This window comes from Gymnodraco acuticeps, unplaced genomic scaffold, assembly GCF_902827175.1.
Source record: "Gymnodraco acuticeps unplaced genomic scaffold, fGymAcu1.1, whole genome shotgun sequence".
NCBI classification, from domain to species: Eukaryota; Metazoa; Chordata; class Actinopteri; order Perciformes; family Bathydraconidae; genus Gymnodraco; species Gymnodraco acuticeps.
The window spans coordinates 3,811,015-3,833,115 of NW_022990701.1; the positions used below are offsets into that span (position 1 = coordinate 3,811,015).

General features: G+C 41.0%; 1 protein-coding gene across 1 annotated transcript in view; it reads left to right on the plus strand.

The window, feature by feature from the left end:
• fhdc1 (FH2 domain containing 1) overlaps positions 1–17,475 on the plus strand; it is a 34,444-nt gene extending 16,969 nt beyond the window's left edge. The window contains 15 exon segments of the mRNA XM_034231519.1: positions 439–1,247; positions 2,056–2,117; positions 7,340–7,442; positions 7,576–7,661; positions 8,226–8,326; positions 9,498–9,568; positions 9,826–9,933; positions 10,418–10,488; positions 11,978–12,095; positions 12,263–12,427; positions 12,935–13,330; positions 13,332–13,383; positions 13,386–13,523; positions 13,526–13,596; positions 13,598–17,475. Of these exon segments, the coding sequence (XP_034087410.1) occupies positions 744–1,247; positions 2,056–2,117; positions 7,340–7,442; positions 7,576–7,661; positions 8,226–8,326; positions 9,498–9,568; positions 9,826–9,933; positions 10,418–10,488; positions 11,978–12,095; positions 12,263–12,427; positions 12,935–13,330; positions 13,332–13,383; positions 13,386–13,523; positions 13,526–13,596; positions 13,598–15,079 (3,528 nt within the window). The 5' untranslated portion in view covers positions 439–743 and the 3' untranslated portion in view covers positions 15,080–17,475.
• The last annotated feature ends 4,626 nt before the right edge of the window (positions 17,476–22,101 follow it).

Consider the following 22,101-nt stretch of genomic DNA (forward strand, 5'->3'; position numbering starts at 1 on the left):
TTCAACTTATTTATTCATTTGAAAAATGCATTTCTTACCTCAAAGCCATGAATGTCCACCTGATGCAGGACCAGAGTAACCTCTGTATTGTTAATCGATAACATTATTAAATGAGACTATTGTTCTGACAACTTGTTTAGTTTCTTTCCCGCTACATGAGAACTTCTTAAAAATGATACTAAACAGTGTAACAGAAGCTAAGCTGTGGGTGTAATGTCTCTGATCATTACACACCCCAGAGCATCACTTCAAAGCCCTTAAAAAATGGAATAAAATAGGATTTGCCATTTCCCTCATTGCGAGCCCCTTTCGCTGGGTACCCCTTCCCTTTTGATCTGTCGCACCCCTTAATTTCCCCCTTATTTCAGATTGTCCTTGACAACACGCATGACTACCTTTGTGTAATCCTGTCCTATGTTCTTTTTGTTGCTCTCATAGCTCCATGGCCATCGCCAGCCCTTTCCCCCTGGGAGGTAACCTTCAAAGGCTCTGCTCAGCACGATGGATGACCAGCTGAGTGATGGAGATGGACTGAATCAAAGGACGAGCTCCCTTCATTGAGACCAGATGAAGGGACACCTTCAGACTTCCTGCAGTGAGGGGACAGACCCTGCAGCAGTTTGATGTTCGTCATTGACGCACCTAAAATAAAATAATTTTAAAGAAGAGACGCTACTAACCAGATAAATATTTAGTTTTTGTACTGTCAGCATGAGCTCATGTGCTGACTTTTTCTCCCTGCGATGCTTGTTATGAGTTGTCCATCCACAACCAATGAGCCAGAGAGCTGCTGCAGCGAGGGAAGCAGCTGCCCCGCCTCCTCCATCACCACCTCTGACCCCTCCTCTATGTCCGGACACACTAACACCACCCTACCTTCCCTCAGCGACGACCCTGACACCTCTAAACATGAATCTCCCCCTCCTCCTCCCCGGCCGCCCCCACCTCCAGGGGCACCTCCGCCCCCTCCTCCACCACCAACGACCACCACCCACAACGCCAGGAAGAAGCGGCGCGTCCGCAGCTTCTTCTGGAAGCCGATACCGGAGGAGAAGGTCCGCGGGAAGCCCAACATCTGGACCATGTCGGTGCGGCAGCAGCAGTACCAGATCGATGTCCGCTCGGTGGAGGAGCTCTTCGGGCAGCAGGAAGAGGCGATGGCGGGCGTACGGGGGGCCACGCTGGCTGCTGGAGCCTCAACCGGGGTCTCCAGGTCCCGTTCCTTCAAGGAGAGCAGCAAGGACGAGGTGAGTGGTGGAGATACATGAAAAAACTGTGACTTCATGTGAGGGTCAGATTGAGAATGCTTACAAAGTGATTATACATCAATCCTCTTAAAAATGGCCAACATCTAAACAAATAATTCCCCGGATTTACCTTTAGAACAATCAGACTGTTAAATAACATTATTATGAAAAGAGCCCATATTTAGGTTGTATTGCAGTGACTGCAGCGGGTCCAAGATTTGTTACTGAAGACTGTTTTGGAAGTTTAGTCTATTAAATGTCAAGATTCTTATCACAAGCTTTAAGAGCCCAAGGTGGTAAACTTAAACTTAAATGACTTGTTTTTTCCAAAACTCAAAGATATGCAATTTATAGTGAGATTAATATGATTGAACCAGAACATATTTGGCTTTTTTTTTTTAATAAATTACAAAAATAAGTGGTTGTATGTCAGTATTGTTGCTGATCATCTTTGGTAATGTAATTTCTTTACCTATCTTTCTGCATCCCACCTGTACTCATCATCTTTTATTCAGACTACAGAAGTGACTTATTTAAAAGCTCTACTTAGGTCATGAATGTTCACACTGTACAGTCACCTGTGCAAGCCATTGTTAATGAAGGAGGTGTGAACCACGTGTGGCCCGGTGGAATTTCACCGTCCCATAGGGTGATAATGTGTTGGTGGGGGGACGGGGGGGCTGTAGTCTAGGTAACAACACAAGCAACAACAACCAGGAGTAGTAAGAAAAGGGAGGGATGTGTGTGTTTTATTGTGTTTCACCCAAACTACAGCACATCACTCACAGTGTCTTTTATTTGTTTTCAGATTAGCATCCTTGACTCCAAAAGAGGGATGAATGTGGGCATTTTCCTGAAGCAGTTCAAGAGGTAAGTCTCTCTGCTGCTTCTCTACCTGAGGGAAGAGCTGCTTATGTAAAGCTCAGGGGAGTTTGTTCATGTATGTGACAAAACATGACATTTCTTCGTCAGCCTTCAGAACAGCTTTGATGCTTCTTGTTATATACTCTACAAGTCTCTGGAGTCTTATAGGGCTCGTTATTCCCTCATATGTTTTTTTTTAATGATTGTGGTAAAGATTGCTTTAATTGTCATTTCCGGCAGGTTAGTTGATGACCATAGCGAACAGTTCAGGTGTTGCTGGGTTGTGCCAATATGATGGGATGAAATTACTTTGTTCCCTTTGGAGAGAGGTAGCGCATCGATGAGAGTAATGTACTCCAGAAGTCTTTTGAACAGGTGCATCGGACCATAAACTCTGACTGTTAAGAGTCAGAACATGATCCTGCAGGCTTTGTCAATCACTTGTCCTCACTTTATTCATGATATCATTTTACCTGGAGAAGGTCTGAAATGTTGTTTGAAAGTGAGGTTACAGATTGCAACCAATGAAATATCCCCTTGCTCATCCCTCCCTTCATAAGTGTGTCAGAGAACCAAGGCCTAAAAGTAATGTAGAAACACAACAGGATGCCTCTAGAGCCAGAGCTTGGTTTCAACTTTCTGTGGAATCTCAGATTGCTGGCTCCCTATGTACCGTAGATACCAAGGGCTGATTCTAAGGAAACAAAGGTAATGGAAAACACAACAACACTATTTGTTTTTTAGCTGACTATACGCTAATGAAAACATAGTTGTGAATATGATATTACATATCTGCTATTGCATCCTCCTCAATACTACACTGGTCATTTTTAAGTCATGTCAATTTGACCCATACAGCCCCACAAACACACATTTGCACCAGGGTGCTTTACAGTCTGCATCTGCATCGTTTGTCCCTCAAAATCTTTTTAAGAACTAAAAACTGCAGAGGTCCATCAGATAAATTGTAAATGTATATGAAGATTATGTCTGGTAGATGTCCCACTGCTGATGTGGCGTTGCATAGATTAGAATTGGGATGATTATCTACAGCTATTTATTCATATCAGATATGCAGACTTTGAAGTGACTCACATTTTCCATCAAACAATCTGTGCTTAACGTTGCTCTCTCAAATGTGTCCCCTGTCTGCAGATACAGTATACTGTGTTATTTGGGAGAACGTGAAGAAACAGTTTGGCAGATGTTACAGTCTTTAAAATCAGATTACAAGGCCACAACAGTGAAGAATAGATAGCACAGAGTATCAGGGAGGAGGCAGGGTGGTGAATTTATGTCGGTACTTTCAGTGTTTTCTCGCTGGCTAACGATCACTTAGGAAAACACATATTGATCCTACGGTAATTTGAGAAAAGAACAAGACAGATACTTTCTTTCTTTTTCGTGTAACCACATTTGGTTATAGTGGATTTAAGATGTTCATGTTGCTGTTCAAGATATATGAGTCCCTACATTACTGGTGTCTTGAATATATGTTAAATCTCAGTTTGTGTCATGAAGGAAAACCCTTTAATGTCTCTTAGTTATAAAGTCCACAGTTCTTCATAATCTATATATAAGTTGGTTTAAGCAATCTAAAGATGTGCCCGAGTGGATTCAGCATTGTGTTACGTCATCCAGAGCAGAGTACAGAAAGTGTGTTGGGTGTTTTTTTGCCTGACGGTATATTTGCATGGCTCTCCACTGTATTTCAATGACATTTGACTGTCAGCCATACTCAGACAGGACTGTGGGAGCAGTGAGATCATCGCAGATACTGTTTATTTTTCTGTCTGCTTTTTTACTCTAATATGCATTTATCCTATATATTATCACCCACCCTCTTCTCCTGTACATGGACTCAGAAAAAGATACTACTACTACTACTACTACTACTACTACTACTATACTACTACTACTACTACTACTACTACTACTACTACTACTACTACTACTACTACTACTACTACTACTACTACTACTACTACTACTACTACTACTACTACTACTACTACTACTACTCACTTTCCAAACAGTCTCAAGGAGGCAAGAGTAAACCCTCTCCTAAAGAAACCCACTCTCAACCCGTCAGATGTTATAAACTACAGGCCTGTCTCTCTCCTCCCGTTCCTGTCTAAAACACTTGAACGCGCTGTCTTTAGACAACTCTCCTGCTATCTCCATCAGAACAACCTTCTGGATCCGCACCAGTCTGGTTTCAAGGCAGGTCACTCCACAGAAACTGCCCTCCTTGCTGTCACTGAGGAACTGCACACTGCTAAAGCAGCCTCCCTCTCCTCTGTCATCATCCTTTTGGACCTGTCTGCTGCATTCGGCACGGTGAATCATCAGATCCTCCTTCGCACTCTCCAAGCACTTGGAGTTTCAGGCTCTGCACTTTCCCTCCTCACCTCATACCTCAAAGACCGCACCTACAGGGTTACTTGGAGAGGGTCCGAGTCCGACCCTTGTCAATTAACTACAGGGGTCCCTCAGGGCTCTGTTTTTGGTCCCCTCCTCTTCTCTTTGTACACGAACTCGCTCGGATCAGTCATTAGCCCGCATGGTTTTTCATACCACTGCTACGCTGACGACACCCAATTAATTCTGTCCTTTCCCCGCTCAGAGACCCAGGTCGTCGCACGCATCTCTGCTTGTCTAGCTGACATCTCTCAGTGGATGTCTGATCATCACCTCAAGCTCAACCTTGACAAGACTGAACTGCTTTTCCTTCCGGGAAAAGATTGTCCCACTCTTGACCTAACAATCAACATTGGCACCTCTGTTGTTTCCCCGACTCAGACTGCAAGGAATCTGGGTGTGACCCTAGATAACAACCTGTCCTTCACTGCAAACATAGCTGCTACAACCCGCTGCTGCAGATACACGCTTTACAACATCAGGAGGATGCGTCCCCAGCTGACTCAGAAAGCGACGCAGGTTCTGGCCCAGACTCTCGTCATCTCACGCCTAGACTACTGCAACTCCCTCCTGGCTGGTCTACCTGCATGTGCCATCCGACCTCTGCAGCTCATCCAGAATGCAGCGGCTCGTCTGGTCTTCAACCTTCCTAAATTCTCCCACACCACGCCGCTCCTCCGCTCCCTTCACTGGCTTCCGGTAACTGCTAGAATCCACTTCAAGACAATGGTACTTGCGTACCATGCTGCGAATGAATCTGGCCCTTCCTACATCCAGGACATGGTTAAACCGTACACCCCAGTACGTGCACTCCACTCTGCATCAACCAAACGGCTCGCTGCACCCTCGCTGCGAAGGGGACCCAAGTTCCCATCAGCAAAAACACGTGGGTTTGCTGTCCTGGCTCCAAGATGGTGGAATGAGCTCCCCATTGACATCAGGACAGCAGATAGCTTACACACCTTCCGGCGCAGACTGAAAACTCATCTCTTTCGACTCCACTTCGAGCGATAGAACTATTAACAAAGCACTTATATACTAATAAAGGGCTGGCTTATCTAAAGCCAGTTGAGTAGTACTTGAAATGTTTTTGCTCTATGAAACCTGATGTACTTATATGATTCTGTTTTCTTCAAGTTCGTATTTTGTTGGTCGAACGCACTTATTGTAAGTCGCTTTGGATAAAAGTGTCAGCTAAATGCAATGTAATACTACTACTACTACTACTACTACTACGACTACGACATTATGATAATTATTTTAACCACTGTACATTTCCATTTTAGTTTTATTTTAAACAAAATCGTATTTGTTCCCACACATAGAAACATTATAGTCTAGTTTATTTACATGATCCTGTAGGTTTCATTTTCTGGCTAGAGAAATCTCTTATTTGGTATGTTATGTTGGATAAATACTACAATACCCTTGAGCCTTAGCTGTTATTGCTATGGAGGAGGTACAAGAACACAACACCCTTTCTAGATGAAAATATGTTAAGCAAGACAGTTTATTTCAGGGTAAATCTTAGTTTCTTAATATACAAAAGAAAAGAGATGATAATGATGTTAGAATCTAAAAACCTGAAAATTACCTTCTTTTTTATGGTTTACAAATGTTTTATGTCAGTTTCCAAAACACAAATATCAGGAGTATTGGAGCAGTGATCCATACATTTGGGTTAAAAATGACATGGAGCATATCACTATTATGTACTTATACCAAAAATAGTTGTTTTGATTCTGTACTAGTTTTAGCAGAATTGAATTATGCTGACATAATTCAATTCAATTTACATTAATTTAATCCAATACAACCATCAAGCTGTGGCCTCAGGAGTTAGATAAACATGTTTGTGATACAGTCTCTACAAAGGTTGAATATTATAAGCCCCGTAACAGTGATATTTATTACAACCGCTGTATTTGGTTCCATCACATTTTAAGGTATCGGCTTACTGGATATTGTCCATGTTTTTCTCATAGCTTCTTTTATAGCAATGAGGTAATCAGGAATTGGGTTACAGCACTACAGTCTTGGGTGTGTCAGAGTTGGATGTTACTATAGGTATTGAGACATGACTGAGAGTAAGTGTTGAACTGTGAACGTTGTGTGTAGAAAGAAGGAAACGTGTACAATAGAGTAGAGTGTCGGTATGTTTTGTTTTTCTGAAACGTCAAAAAAATGTCCCTGCAATGAAGGAAAATAACAACAATACAAGTTTAAACAGAAATCAAACACCCTAAACATATTTGAAAAACAGAAAACATTAAAAGGTCCTTTTATGCATTTGGGGGGTTTTCCATTTCCTGTAGTGTTATACAGTATATGTTGCGTGCATGTAAATGGTCTGCAAAGACTAAAATCCCAAATGTTACACCAAAGTAGTTTCTCTCCTACACACTCTCACCCTGCCTGAAACGCCTCCATTGGAATTATTTGTTTACTACCGTAACATAAAGACATCAATATGTGACACAAATAAAACAGTTTTTGAAAATTAAAGCATGTAAACATGTCACAGTAGAGGCACAAAAGAAGAATGTGAACCTGAAAATGAGCAAAATATGTCGTCTTTTAATATCTTATTTTAAATGAGTTTTGAGAAATAAGTGTTAAAGATGTCACAAAATAAGAATGTGAACCTGAACATGAGCATAACATGTTATCTTTATTATCTTATTTTGTGACTGATTCTAAAAGGCTCAGATTTAGTTCCTTTGTAAACACAGGAAGGCCATAGTTAAAAGGAAGCTCCTGGGCTACTTAACTTTAAGTTTAATTGAAAGAAACGTTTTGTGTTTCAGATCCAACCGCTCAATTGTTGAAGACATACTAAAAGGAGAAGGAAAGACTTATGGAGCGGAGCTGCTCAAAGACCTGCTGAAGCTCCTGCCTGACGTAGAGGAGGTCTGTGTTTATTCTGTATCTGTGGCTTTTAGCAAACTGTATCAAAGACCAAAACTGATGACAAAAGACATTGAATGAAGAGGAAAAGAAGGCGCCTGCTGAGCTTCCTCTGTCTCTTTTCCCTCCTCAACAGATTAAGAAACTCCAGGCGTATAAAGGAGACCCAGACAAGCTGACACTGGTTGATTCCTTTATGTTCCTCCTGATCCAGGTGCCTCAGTAAGTGGATTTCAATGCTGTGTATATAGTGCTGTCTCAGTCAAAGGAAGATAGAAATAGAAAGGGCTTTCACTGTATCATTTTTGGTGGGAATAGGGTGGCTGTTGTGGAGACTTGTAGCTCATTCACATATGCTAATATAAAAGTGTTGTATTTGAATGCCTTTATTTCGAAATAAAAAAAACACTAAAGAGTTTGCAAAAATTATTAAAAAGTGTTACCTGCAAATATCACATTTTTAGAAGTATTTATAGTAAGCATTTGTATTTATGTATAGGATTTATCGTGTGTTTCCATATTTTATTAACGTTTTTCCTTTCATTGTTTCCTTTTTTTTTGGCAACAGTAGTGGTTGGTTTTACTATTCACTACTGGTGGTATTTAGAAGTAACCAATTACTGGTATAAAATGTGTCATGCTTCCCTATCCCGCAAGTGTTTTAATGATGCTTTTCCTTTTTCCTTGCAGAACCTTAACCTATAAAGGACGCCTGTCAACTTCTTCTTCCTTTTCATTGCACACTAAGTTCACAAATGTACCCGCTCTCTGCTTCGTCTCTGACAGGTTTGTGGTTCGGATCGAGGCCATTGTCCTCCGCGAGGAGTTCTTCCCTTCCTGTGCTGTAATGAGCCGTGAGATCGATGTCATCCGCGTCGCCACTAAAGGTAGTAACACGCGGGCACACACACACACACACAGAGAGAGAGAGAGAGATACACACACACACACACAGAGAGAGAGATACACACACTCAGACAGGTGACCCTGATATTTGAGCTGAACAAGAAGTAGGAATGTGTCACCTGAGGAACGGTGATGTAAGGACAGAGTGGAAAGACAAGGCTAAGTAATCTTTGTAATGTTTTGCAATGTTGTTATTTTTTATATATATATGAAGATGGTACATGATTGAATTATAACATTTACTAAAGAAGTTAGTCAAAAATAATCCCTCCTGTAAAATGTCGATTAAACATGACCTAAGAGTCTACAGCCATGCTAGGAGCTGTGTGAGGTTATGCTAACAGTAAGTGGTGCTAATTTAGCATGCTAACATGTTCGGTTAAAATGCTAACGTGCTGATGTTTAGCAGATTATTTTGCAGGTATTTAACAAAGTATTGCCGATTTAAAAAAAAAAAAAAAAAAAAAATGAAAAAAGTTAGGGGGTCACAAAAGTAGTTAGTATTAATGGTGAGAGGGAAATGGATGTCTGAACCAAATTGAAAGGCATCTATCTAATAGTCCGTCCGCCAAGCATTGCCAGCCCAGATCAATGCCGCTTTCATAGCTTAAAATGCCCTGTGCTGTTTGTAAATTACAGGAAAAGAACAGGCACGTTTACTCACACACAGCACACATATACCTGCTCCCATATCTGAAAAATATACCGTGGGTGTTAACAAACTGACCAAGAACCTGTAAAATAAATACTTGCTTGGCAGTTCTTTTTGCGCAGCCATCACTTCAGCCTGTGTCATTTAGCTGAGTCACACTGTTCGGCCTCTGTGTGGATTATTGGATTTTTCTTAAACTCTCTTCAACAGCACTGTGACCTTGTTACTGCATTGCAGAGCTACATTTAAACACTGCATGGGACAAATTAATGGAACTTTTGTGTCAGCATTTAAACTTTAAACAGTATTAAACATTTGCCCGTACTGTTAGTACAAAACTGATGGTCAAAAATACAAATAAAAATAAGCTTTTGAAGTAAGCGTTCACTCTTACTGCTGATAGTTGTTCTGTGTGGTGGTGGTACAGTGAAGTGCTCTAATGGACGCTGTTATCTGCTCTGAATTCTCCTAAGTGAGTTTCTATTGATTCCATCTTATAGAGCTGATGAGCTGTGAGGAGCTGCATGCCATTCTGCATCTGGTGCTGCAGGCCGGAAACATCATGAATGCTGTGAGTATAAATTCCCTTTATGCATTAACATCACTCTCCAATCTGTGTGTCGTATGGTAAAGTTGGTAATATTTTAACTTTAGATCAATGCAAACACAAATAACAGTGTCGTGCACAAGCCCATTCATTCATGCACAAATCCAAGTCATTTACTTTAACTAGCTGGGCATGTGTTGTTGTTGTTTTTCTTGTTTTCTCTGAGGAGTCTTTTTATGCTTTTGAAGAAGATCTTTTATCATATCCTTTTTGTTTCTCAGGGCGGCTATGCAGGAAATGCTGTTGGCTTCAAGCTGTCATCTCTCCTCTCATTGGCCGACACCAAGGCCAACAAACCGGGGATGAACCTGCTGCACTTTGTCGCCATGGTAAGTGAAGGCTTCAGTTTTACAATATTATGCTCACAATAACTTTAAGAGCTGTATTATTTCACATAATCAGATATTGTAAAGTAGGAGAGTCAGAAACTTAGCATGTCGACAATTCAGACACAATGTCAAGATAACATTTAATGTTGAAAGCTCAAGGATAACTAGACTTATTTCATCCAATAAATATTAATAATAATAATATTAATAATATTTAAAGCCTGTGGCCTATCCTAGTTAAATGTAGTTGAAGCACACAAAACATCAAATATGTGTAAAAAGTATTGCGTACTGTGAGTATTTAAGTACAATAAGAGGGATTTAATTTGATAGAATCATTCACAGGAGGGGTCCTTGAGTAAAGGGACTTCAGAAGGGCAGGTGGACAGCAGATGGTGACAGGAAAGAGAGGGGATACTTCAACCTTAAATTATGCCTCTACAACAAGTTAAATGTAACCCGTGCGATGTGTCTCTCCACACAGGAAGCCAAGAAAAAGGACGAGGAGCTGCTCAAATTCCCAGAGAAACTCCAGGATGTCCAGAGTGCAGCCAGGTAGACCGTTTTCTCCCAGTGTGAGGCGGAAGTTGGAAATGTTTGTCACATCAGAATCCCCCTCTCGTACAAAAAAAGGGAAACATGACATGCTGTAAATACACGTCTCCACAAGGAAGTTGGGAATGATGGTATCAAGCAGGCTACAATTAATCCTATTGTATTACTATGAAGGAAATTGGGGATTGTTTTCCCTCCAAAGGTTATTCAGTTTTACCAAACCTAGTTGGTTTGCAGACCTTCAGCATTAAAAAACAGATGGTTTTATAGAACTGTTCAAAAACTCTGATTAGCTAGAATAATGCTGTAATTAAATTCAAACTTTGCTGAAGCAGTTAGGGCTACTGTAACAGTTTTATATACGATAATAGCATCAGAAACTCAAACATTCACTCCAAGTTCTGTACGTGTGGCGGCTCAATCCCCAGTTACGTTTGAGTCACAGAGAGGCTAAACTTGGCTATAAACTGTGACGCGTTTTCGAAGAGAAAGTCCATAGTGAAGCAAGATAGTTTTTGGGATATTTAATAAACAAAATGATAACATAGTAACTATGGAGAAAACGGTCAACAGAAAAAAGGACAGCACAAGCTCACCCTCTGTCATCCCCACTCGACATGAAACAGGTGACTTAAATAGACAAACCACACCCATGTGACAATTACCGGAATTGCTCAACAAACAAATAAAAGTGACGTAAACAAATAATAATAATAATACAAATAATGAACTTGGGCTAAGTAGCATTATGGCACCTACAGTACGAACTAATCATACATTCATTTTAAGTACATTCAAATATGCTTTCAGATGTGAAATCTATATTCACAAAACAGTACAGAATATTATGTCCATTGACGGATGATTAGCAATAGATATAAAACATTCAAATATCAACAATTATGTTAAATACTATATAATTAAGGCATTAAATAATAATGACTTGAGGTGCTGTAATACAAAAGATGCATCACTCAAACATTCACTGAAGAGCTTGTTTTTCCTACCGTATGACAACATTCAACATATTTTGAAGCTAATATTGCACATTAGCAATTCTCATCACATAAATGATATATACATTGTGTGTTATTTTCTTTTAAGTGATCAAAAAAAGTGAACAAAACTGATGTTCAAACAGTTGTTATGTTGCTGATTTGAATACAGTATCCATCCTCATTACATAACACCTGGCTTACAGTAAGTGCAGTGTGATGCTGCTGGCTGTCAGGCTCAGTGAGCTTCACAAGGTCATCTTTGTGTGGAGAGAGTACTTCTCCTGCACCAAAGAGCCCTCCCTATGATATATGAAGGCATCGCTCCCATCTACACTTTTAACAGATGACGGTCTGACAGGGAATTCAGGATGCCAAATATGGTGTCACTCAGTACTATTATGATGGCATTGTGATTTATGTTTGTAATCACCAAAATGGTATCAAGCCCATTTTCCTGATCTGCTTTGTTCTGCTCTCATGTTTCCATGTAGAATCTCAGTGGAAAACATTGAGGTGGAGTTTTCCTCCTTATACGTTCGGATTAAATCTCTAGAGGAGAAGGTTCAAGGGGACGCGGAGCTACTGCAGCAGCTGGAGCCCTTTCTGCAGGTGAAGCACCGGCAGTGGTTATGTAATACATTATATACACACACACACACTTACAGAAAGTTGGATCGAGGCCACTGTACATCTTCTGGCCCTGCTGACTCAAGTGCTTTAGATAAGGACACCCTTATGAAAGTAATAATAAAAAATGTATGTGCCTGATGTCTCAGAGTTCAGCGCAGACGCTGCAGGACCTGAAGAGGCGCAGGCTGGATCTGCGGAAAGAGGGGAACGCTCTCATCGACTTCTTCTGTGAAGACAAGGACACCTTCAAGCTGGACGAGGGCTTCCGCATCTTTCAAGACTTCTGCTTCAAGTTCAAGAAAGCTGTCAAGGTCAGTTTATGAGAAAAAATATGATAATTCTGGTGAAGTAAATCGTTTTAGGTCTTTGATGCTTGAAATGTTAGTTTTTTCTCATCCAATTTAAAGGTCACCTATCATGCAAAATGCACTTTTTTTGTTTCTTTTATACATAAATATGTGTCCCCGGTGTCAGGGAACTCACAAAGTGTCCAAAAAAAAAAAAACCTCTCTCTTTACCTCCGTTTTCTCCCTCTTTTTATTTTATTTTATTTTTATTATAAAACATTTTTAAAGCTGCGGACCCAGAATCGACACTTCTCTAACAGGGCTGAAATAGAGGTGTATGAGGTTTGGCCAGAATGGGTGATCTGTTTGGTATTTTGAGCAGACATGTTTTTATATATCTGGGACCTATACTATATGCCTACACGTAGTATAATAGGAAACCTTTAATATTATTGTCAATATTTCCATCTGTGTTTTCCTTCCTGCAGTGATACAGTACAGTCATTTATCCGCCTTCCTCTTTTTTCTCAGGACAATGCGGACCGTGAGTTGAAGGAAGCAGCCAGACAGCGTCGCCTGCGGGAGTTGGAGGAGAAGCGCTTCGCTTGGTCGGATGCAGATCAGAGTGGGGGGTTTGGTCGCAGCAACAGTGAGAACGACGTGGAGATGCTCACCAAGGAGGGGCTGCTGGACTTCTTCCAGCAGAGGTCTCAGAGTCCCAGCAGCCCGCTGGCACGCTCCGCCAGCGCCCGCCGCCACCGCCACACCATGACCTCCATAGCAGACCAAGATCTCAGAGGATACCTGGAGCTGTTCGGAGGCGCCGGGACTCCATCCGACTACTCAAAGTTCAACAGCCTGCCTCGGTCGGGCCGTGCCGTGCAGCGGAGGACAACCCCCTGGATCTTAGACCAGGACGACAACCGCAGAGCTAGGCTGCGACAGACAGGTGACGCCCCCGCGAGCCGAGACTGAGCCCATCAGCCCCTGGCTAGGTACTCCTCCTCTGGGATAAACAATAACGAACCTTACAACAACAATAACTACTCATCCATATCAGAGGGCAGCGCTCTGCCTCGTCCCTTTTGTGTCTTTTCAGACGCTGCCCACCTTCCCAACCCAATATCACCGGCCACATGAATGTCAGTCTGGAGAAACACACTTTAGTTCGAGTTCCTCAAGCTTTTGACCTGCCCTAGTCCTAACAACAACAGTAATCATACACACTTTGTCAACCAGGGGGATGTCGTGGTGACTGATTTGGAGAAGGAAAGACAGACTTTGCCCTCAAATCTGAACCTACACCTACATGATAGAGTTTTAGAAAGAGGAGCATTTCCCAAGGCAGCCTGGGGAGGAAAAATAGATCCTTCAACACAAGCTGGGGTCTCCCTTGAGGGAGAGAAAGAAGAGGAGGACAACAGCACAGTGTCATCAACAACCTGTGACACGCCCCTCCCCCTGGATAGCTCTGTATCCAATAAGAAACCTTTGCTTTACATAGTAGATTGCACAGAAACAGACTTCTCCGTCACCTCTGATTACTCAGAGGTTGATAGCTCGTCTCTAACGAAAGAGGGGCTTTATTACAGGCCGCCTGACTGCAGGAGATCTGACCAGGAGAACCAGCGAGATAACAGCTCTTTGTCCTCTAATTTGGAGTCCATGTCTCCCAAAGACCAGTCAACCAATGAGCTGTCAAGATCTGGGGACACAGCGCCCATGAACGTATCTGCTACCACAGAAGAGTGGGACACAGAGAGCTGTGACACCGCAGAGGGAAAGCAAAGTGTGGAGAAAGAGACGCAGGGAGGCAGCAGAAAGCCAGTTCAAATTAAGAGCAAAGCTATCCAAGCGACCAGGAGCAAGAGCAGCGTGCGGACGCTGAACAGCAGCGAGAGCCAGGGCATGAGGAAGGTCGTGCCCATCAGCAAGCCCAGCAGCAAGAGAACAGAGAAACCTGCGGCGCACGACAGCGGAAAGTCAATCCGGCCTCTCCGTGACCAGAGCACCCCGGCGAGGGGGCGGAGCGAGAAGACCACGAGACCTCCTCGCCACTCCAGCCTGCCTCCAGAGGAATCAAAAACTCAGAGAGGAAGCAGCCTCACAGGCGGCGCTTTGAGGTGGGCACGAGATCTGACTCCGAGAAAGGCCTCCATCCACAAGCCCAGTGCCAAACCCGTGAGGAACATCTCCAAGCCCCCTCCTGAGGAGAAGATGTGCCGCTCCACCATGAGAGCCCTGGCCCAGGCTCAGGCTAAAGGTGGAGCGTCCCCTGAGAACAGCTGTTGTAACACGCTTGCTAAAAACACCTCCGATGTCCCAAACTTTGCCCGCAACACTGTAGCCTCCCAGTCTAGGACCAAGATTGAGCTGCCGCCCCCCTCCGTCCCCTCCACCCCGTCTCGCAGCCCCTCCCTCAGGGGAAGGCAGACCCCAGTGAAGCAGAACAGGATGTCTTCCACAGTGCACAGCAGCGAGGAGCGGACACCCGGGACCAGCCTGCGACGGGTGCAGAGTGTGAAAGCTAGCAGTCGCAGCGCCTATCGCAGTGAGACCCCCCCTCCTCCTACTACACGTGAAGACACCCGTAAGACTAGTATCATTTCAGAGAAGTCCGTCCAGTATAGAGACTCACTGACGCCGAGCAGAGGTGCTAAACCAAGCTGGAAGTAAAACAAACTGACTGCAGATAGAAAGACTTTCTCCCCGAGTTTAATGTAAAGGATCTTTTGCTTCTACAGTGCAGACTTCTCCTCTCATATCATGCAAAAGGCAGGAATCAGAAAAACATTTGAAGCTATCTCACCTTAAGGTTCCTCCCGTAGCTTAATCTGTATCAGGTTTATGAATTGCAAAGAGCAAGATGCAATGAACTGCTTCCCTTTCTGAGGGGGATTACCTAAAGTGACAAATGGCAAATTGGTGTGTTTACACAGGAGCCTGTTGGCCTGCTTAGCTGTCTCAGTGACTGTATGCTGGTGTCTTTGATGATGTTGAACTCTACTGACTATATGATGCTGCTATTTAGCTCTGACAATTTGAGACTGAATTTCAGTTTCCGTTTCATTCAGGGTTACAAGATGTGTTGTACCTTAACTTGCTGCTGTTTTGGTGTCCTTTAGTTTGGTTGCGTCCTCCTGTAGAGTATCGCTCCGTTTGCTTTTTGGTTTCTTTGCTTGATACCTCAGAACGATCGCAGTGGCCTTGCACCAGCAGAAAGAAGTAGATGTAATTACTCGGCTCTGCATGATGAAGACGTAGATCTGATTAATCGGTATATACTGCAATGTCACTTTTCACAAATCCTCGGTATATTAATGTTCAATATATAACGTCACAGATTATAAGCCAGTGTATATCAACTGTGGTACTTGTTGTACCTCATGTATGTATCTGTCCGTAGATTGTAAATGTGTTAGAACTCCTCCATATTATCATGGAGCAGACGTGCACGTAGGAGATGTTTCCTGTATGCTGTAGGCTAATACACCGTCAACGCTAATGCTTTGAAGGAAAGCATTGAACACGCCTGAAACAACACTGAAGTAATCATCGTCATGGGATTATTTGACGCTAATGTTTCTACTGTGAATGTAGTCATCTCATGTTCTCTAGGCCTTCCAACAACAACTGGTCATAATTTAACCCAGCCCCTGTGTGTGCCTCTCATATATCACTTTTACACTCAAGTCACAGAATTATTGAAGCTTGTAAAAAACATACCGGTTTTAAAGGTATTTATCATAATCTGTTAAAACAATTCAAATCATGTGGAGGAAAATATGCAGTCCTTTTTGTAGGATAAAAAATGTTTTGCGGCGATATCCCCAGTTGTGACTATAAACTTTGCATGTAGCAAATATTACATTTGACATTACATTTTATTTTGTATGGAAATAATTCAATGTTATTCAATATGGACACTCTTAACCTTTAAAAGTTATATATTTTGTTTCATGTTGAACAAATTGAGCCTTAACGTATATATTTTTTAAGCTACCCTTTTTGTTTCTTGCAATGTTCACTTTCTAAAGTTGTGCAAATTGTTCTTAATCCAAAGTGGATGGAAATGGCGTGTTCCTTCTCAATTTGTTCGATGTGATCCAAATGAAGTTTTATAGAATTTATATTTGTCCATATTGATGTTTCATTAAATTAGCTTTTATTTTCATACAAAAAACCTTATTCATATGTTTCCTTGCCGGATACCTGGATGGCGTACCACTTAGGGGTACATTTGTTTGTTTTTTATCATATAACAAATGTATATTTTTTATTTTAAACAACCTTTTTAGCTTTTCAAAAATTACATTTTGATTTCATGCTTTATGCTTTTTGACTTGAGTGTTAAGAGTATAATAGGCACAGACCTGGGCTAAACGTTTCCCTTTTGACCATTTCACACCACTTGCCTTTCAATCTGCATTGTGCCATTGCCTCACAACACCCACAACACTGCATTGCCTTAAAGCTAAATGTAGCCCAACATCACCGGTAGAAACTCTTTGATTGTAAAAGTTTTCCTTTTTCTACATTTCATCACACCGAGCTGTAGTGATACACTTTGTACATAATGTAAAGACATAGTATTTTTCTGACTATCAATATGTTTACATAGTAACAAAAAAGATGAAGGGTATAACATTAAAGTATGTGATTGCACAGCTGTTTTGAAGCGTTCCGATCTCCTATCAGATGCTGACCTGCAGTGTGTTGGCATGCTCTCGGTGTCTTCCTGTTCCTTGTGATGCAAATGAAGCCGATGATCCGATGACACAAAAGAGCCAGTGTGACGTGCCGCTGTGTGTGTGGCCTGCATGGAGACTCCATCTAAACCCTTTGTAAAGTAATGGAGGGTTTCAACTAATGACTGCCTTCATTATCAATCAACCTGACAAATCCTTTTTAGTTATCTATTAAAAAGCCAGAAAACAGTGAAAACGTCCATCAGAGAGTGCATCCTAAAGCCCAGGGTAGGATCTTCAAAAAGGCTTTTTTATCAACACTCAAACAAAAGAACACAACATACATTTACTTCACAATCATGTAAAGAATTTGAAGAAAAATAAGTCCCACGATTGTTGTCATTTTTATCTGATTCATAAATCAATGTATCAAATTATTCAGCTATAAAGATATGAAAGGTATAAATAAGTAGCGTATTCGTCTGGGAATGCTTCAGCTAAGCGCTTCTCACTGTCTTTCAGCCTGAAATAAAACGCCTTTAATTAAATCGTTAAAATCACCTTGGAAACAGCAGTTTACCGTGCTTCAGAGCTCTGAATAAGAAGCTAATTTATGGTCCATGAGTTAAGATTGGAATTTAGATATTTTAATGTAAATCCATTTGTAAACCAGCTCCAAAATTGTTGAAAAATAATCTCTATTTTAAAAGTTATAAACTATGCAAACAGAGAATTCAAACTAAGTACAAATGTGTTTAATATAAATAACATTTAATTTGTCTCAGGTTTGATTATGAAGCAACATTTGTTTACATATTGAGCATTTGGATTTCTCTTTTTTTTATACACAAAATGTTATTTTTCAACAGCAATAAAGATGCTTTTTCTCCCAAACTCTCTCTTGCTCTCGTCAGTCCTCAGTCTCATTCTTTGTGTTCCCACAATGCCCCCTGCTGCCAGCTTTAACAGCCCCAGCTTTACAATGTCTGCCCTTTACATTTCGTCCCACTGGCTCAGAGCAGCGGCTGAGGAATTTGAATACTCACTCTTCCTCTTCGCCACAACTTCCCTGTTACAGGATGGTTACTATAGTTACAGTCCCAACGTCCATGACCATTTCAGACTCAAGAGCCTGTAAACCAGATAGGTCAATGCTGTCTGTAAACGTTTGTCTCGTTTCAAGTCACTCGCCCCAAAGCTGCTTACAGTACTGGATGTGACCTTGTGTTTTTAAAGTTACTCTTTTGCTTTAGTTCAGAATGTCTGATTTTCCAGTAATATAGATATATATATTCCCTACATTTCAATATATCTGTTTTGGCATCGTTTACCTCCAAGTAAGTTTTTTGCACACTGGAAATTAATGACAAGTGTTTTTGTTTTTTTTCTGTGTGATGAAAGTCATTGATGTGGCGAACATGGATGAAGGTCACTGCACCACCGGGCTGCACATTGTGACTAGACTGCAGTTCTGATTTCTGATGATGATATCCAAGGAATAAATACAAATCACATGTTGCTGTGTAAACTGAAAACGAGGTCATGGTGATTCTTTGAGAAATAATGTTTTATATTATATTATTATTGGTCTCTTTTTCTTTTCACTGTGTGATTAAGTGATACCAGGACAAGAGAAGACAAGTTGAGGGACACAAACACTTGTGCACAAAATACAATTCTTAAGATCCTGAACTCTGTCTTTTTAATTAGATTGTTTTCTGCTCTCTTGAGATCACAATGGGGAATGTGATGATCATTTCAAGCTATATTACCTACAAACAATTAGTATGTATAGTTTAAAATATAATCAATTTGAAAAATTAAATTCATAAATGATGTGATTCATTTGACAAGAATACTGTTGTTTTGCTTCAGTGTATACAGTTTATCATCCGGATTATTCACAACATGCAGATTCTATATAATCGAACATTTGTTGAAATGAAAGAATTGAAGAACAAAAACAACAAGGTGACCCAAACCAAATGCACAGTTATCCATAGTGAAAGACTTCTGGGCTGCAAATTCAGTACAAAAGCATTTAGTCATAATCCTTGAACCTCAGCCTCTGAACCACCAGAGAGCAGCAGAGTCTCGTGTGTCAGCAGAGCTGTGAGTGACTCAGACAGTCATGGTTTTACGATGCAGCTTTAGCAACAGCATACTTTCCAATAATGTGTCATTTAGCTGTTTGACAGTTTTAGTTTTTTTTAGACTTTAAGAAATCTTTTAGAACAGATGTTAGCACCATCATTTGAGAGTGGCGTGACTGCAAAACATGTCAAATCAACAACAACAGCAGCAGCTATAAGCACTATTATTGGATAGGAGAATGAAATGTCCACGTCCAAAAGACAAGATAAACCTCTGAATGGAAATACAGCATAGTACCCTTTGAAGTAAAGGTCTCTGTAGCCCGTTTATTTGATTTTCTGCAGGATATATAGTTCATTGGTCTTCTGCTGTTCTGCTGTGCCCATTTTTTACGACATTTAAGGGCAATCTATTTATTCCAGATTTAAAAAGGTTCAGTTTTCAGAAGCTCAATGCAAGTTTCAAGAGCGGACCAGACAGCAGTTGCTTGGAAAAAGTAGGTCACATACCATGAACAATTGCTTTATGATCAGATGTTACAAACCATAATCATGTCAGAATTGTTCAGCCTTCTTATTGAAACATAATTGTAAGTAACCTACATTTGGATCGGTTGGAAATACATGATTGCCATACTGGACAAAAAGCACATAGTGTAGGACGATATGTCCAACGTATGTATATATGAGTCACTGCTCAAGACAAAGTACTATGAATTGTAGAGCATGAGATGAGATTACTTGCGAGTTGGCACGTTTATCTGTAGATCAAAGTTGCTGTAGTCATGTGTGATGGATTACGCTCCTCTCAATCCTCCTGATCCTGCAGCTCAACATAACACCTGAGGATCTCTACTTTCACTTTGACACTGCTACAGGAGGCAGAGCAGGGCTTCCTTTTAGTATATCCACAACATATACATCTCATGTTTTTGAAGGATTAAAGAGCAGTTTAAAGGATGTTCTCCTGCATGTCAAGCATGTCGTGAAGCAGACAAGAGGGATCAGACAACATCCTGGACAGGAAGGAGGCCTCAGCAGCAGCATTCCTAGAAAGAGTGAGTTTCATTTTGTTGTGCATATTCTTGCAATAAGACGTAATTGTTCTGCTCAATTACAAATCCTCCAACTCCTAATGTGTGTATATTTGGAGCCAACTTTCTCTGACCTCAAGCATTGACAAAGCAGTGCAATTGTAAAAAGAAAATAATCCAACCTCAAAATAAGGCTGACCTTTTATTTAAGTGTTTTAATCATGCAATCTCAAGTTCATGAGAGTTCATCCTTCAGATATGGTTTGCTTTGTAACACCAGGTGACAGTCTCACTGCGGTGTCCATTAGATTACCTCACTCCCTGTCACTTTAAAGGACACGGTGTCACACCAATTCACTCTGACCTTTACCAGATACAGTATATTCACATGAATGTACACCAACATGCAGGGATTCCAGCCTTTCTACTACAGATTCAGGGATTATCAGTGTGAGATCAACAGAAAACCAGTGAGATTAGCAGTACATGTAAATACAACTGTCCACACTGACTGTACAGCAAATAAGAATATGCACTTTGAAATGCTCAAGATGTCTTTTCCAAGACTTCAATGCCAAAACACACCCTCATTATCTGTTAGTGTGTGGCAGAGAGAAGCTTTGCTTGAGGCTGAAATGTCTTTATTCTGTCTTCAGATCAACATGAACACGTGGTGGGAGCCCCCGTGCTGACCCCACAGCCGAGAGAGACCAGACAGGAGGAGAAACTGGAGTAAACATGGGGTGACCGTAAGACACATCATATTATACAGACTCTGTTCATGTGATAATCTGCTTCCTTTTCCTGATTGCACACTGCTTCCTACGTATAGATTACAATACTGAAGAGTTTGTCTTTTTCTTTACATATTGGTAATATTTAGTAGTGCAATTTAATTCTTTCTTGATCAGATTATCAAAAATGTTCTGGTTCTTACTGTGATATCCTGCATTTTTCTATGTCATATCTTTGGGTTTTCTATTAAAAAGTGTCAAGGTACTTTGGGAAGATGTTAAAGGCATGTTTGTCTTTACTACTTATTGATGAGAAAAAGCCATTAACAGTCAAACTATCATTTAGCCGTATGTTATCATTGCTGCTATTTAAGGTGAAATAAAATACTCAAGTATTACTAACTGCATCCCAAGGGGTATCTGACCCAGTTTATATATTTTAAAGCCTTTTAAACACTTGTTTTGCACACACATAATACTGCCGATAACCCCAATTATACTGTAATAGTTGTAATAATAATTGTTTTAAAAAGAGATGTGAGAGGCCAGGAAACCAGAGGATTAAACATCAGACCCTCTACTTAAGGAGAAAAGCAAACAACAAAGATCAGCAAAAAAAAAGAAAATGAGCAAGCATATATAAAAATACAACAAAAAATGGATAACAAAAGGCTTACCAACTATTCTTAGAAGTCAGAAATGCTCTGTATTAGCGTACTGTCTGAGAGAAATTGCAATTTTAGATTAAACACCATATATAGAGCTTGAGGATTGTGATATTTTCTGTTTCTCTGTTACTGTACAGTCTCTTCACTGAGATGATATTGTACAGCAAGCATCCTTCCGAATAACTGTTTCCCCATAATTACCGTTTCCACATCAAACTTTCATTGCAATTTGGCCTTCAACACATGTTCAATCAAAACAGCATGAATGAGACAAAGGAAGCCGGTCAATTATTCAGCAGCCATTGACAGTCCCTCGCTGTAATCCCGCCATGCTCTACTGGACTAATAACAGCAGCAGGTGCCGGCAGCTGTGACCAAACAGCGGAGTAAATTATGGTCAAACTCTGCTCTGAATATTATGTTTTTATCCTTAAACTGGGGAACAGGTTGTTGCTTGGTTTATACAGTATCAAAAGGCATT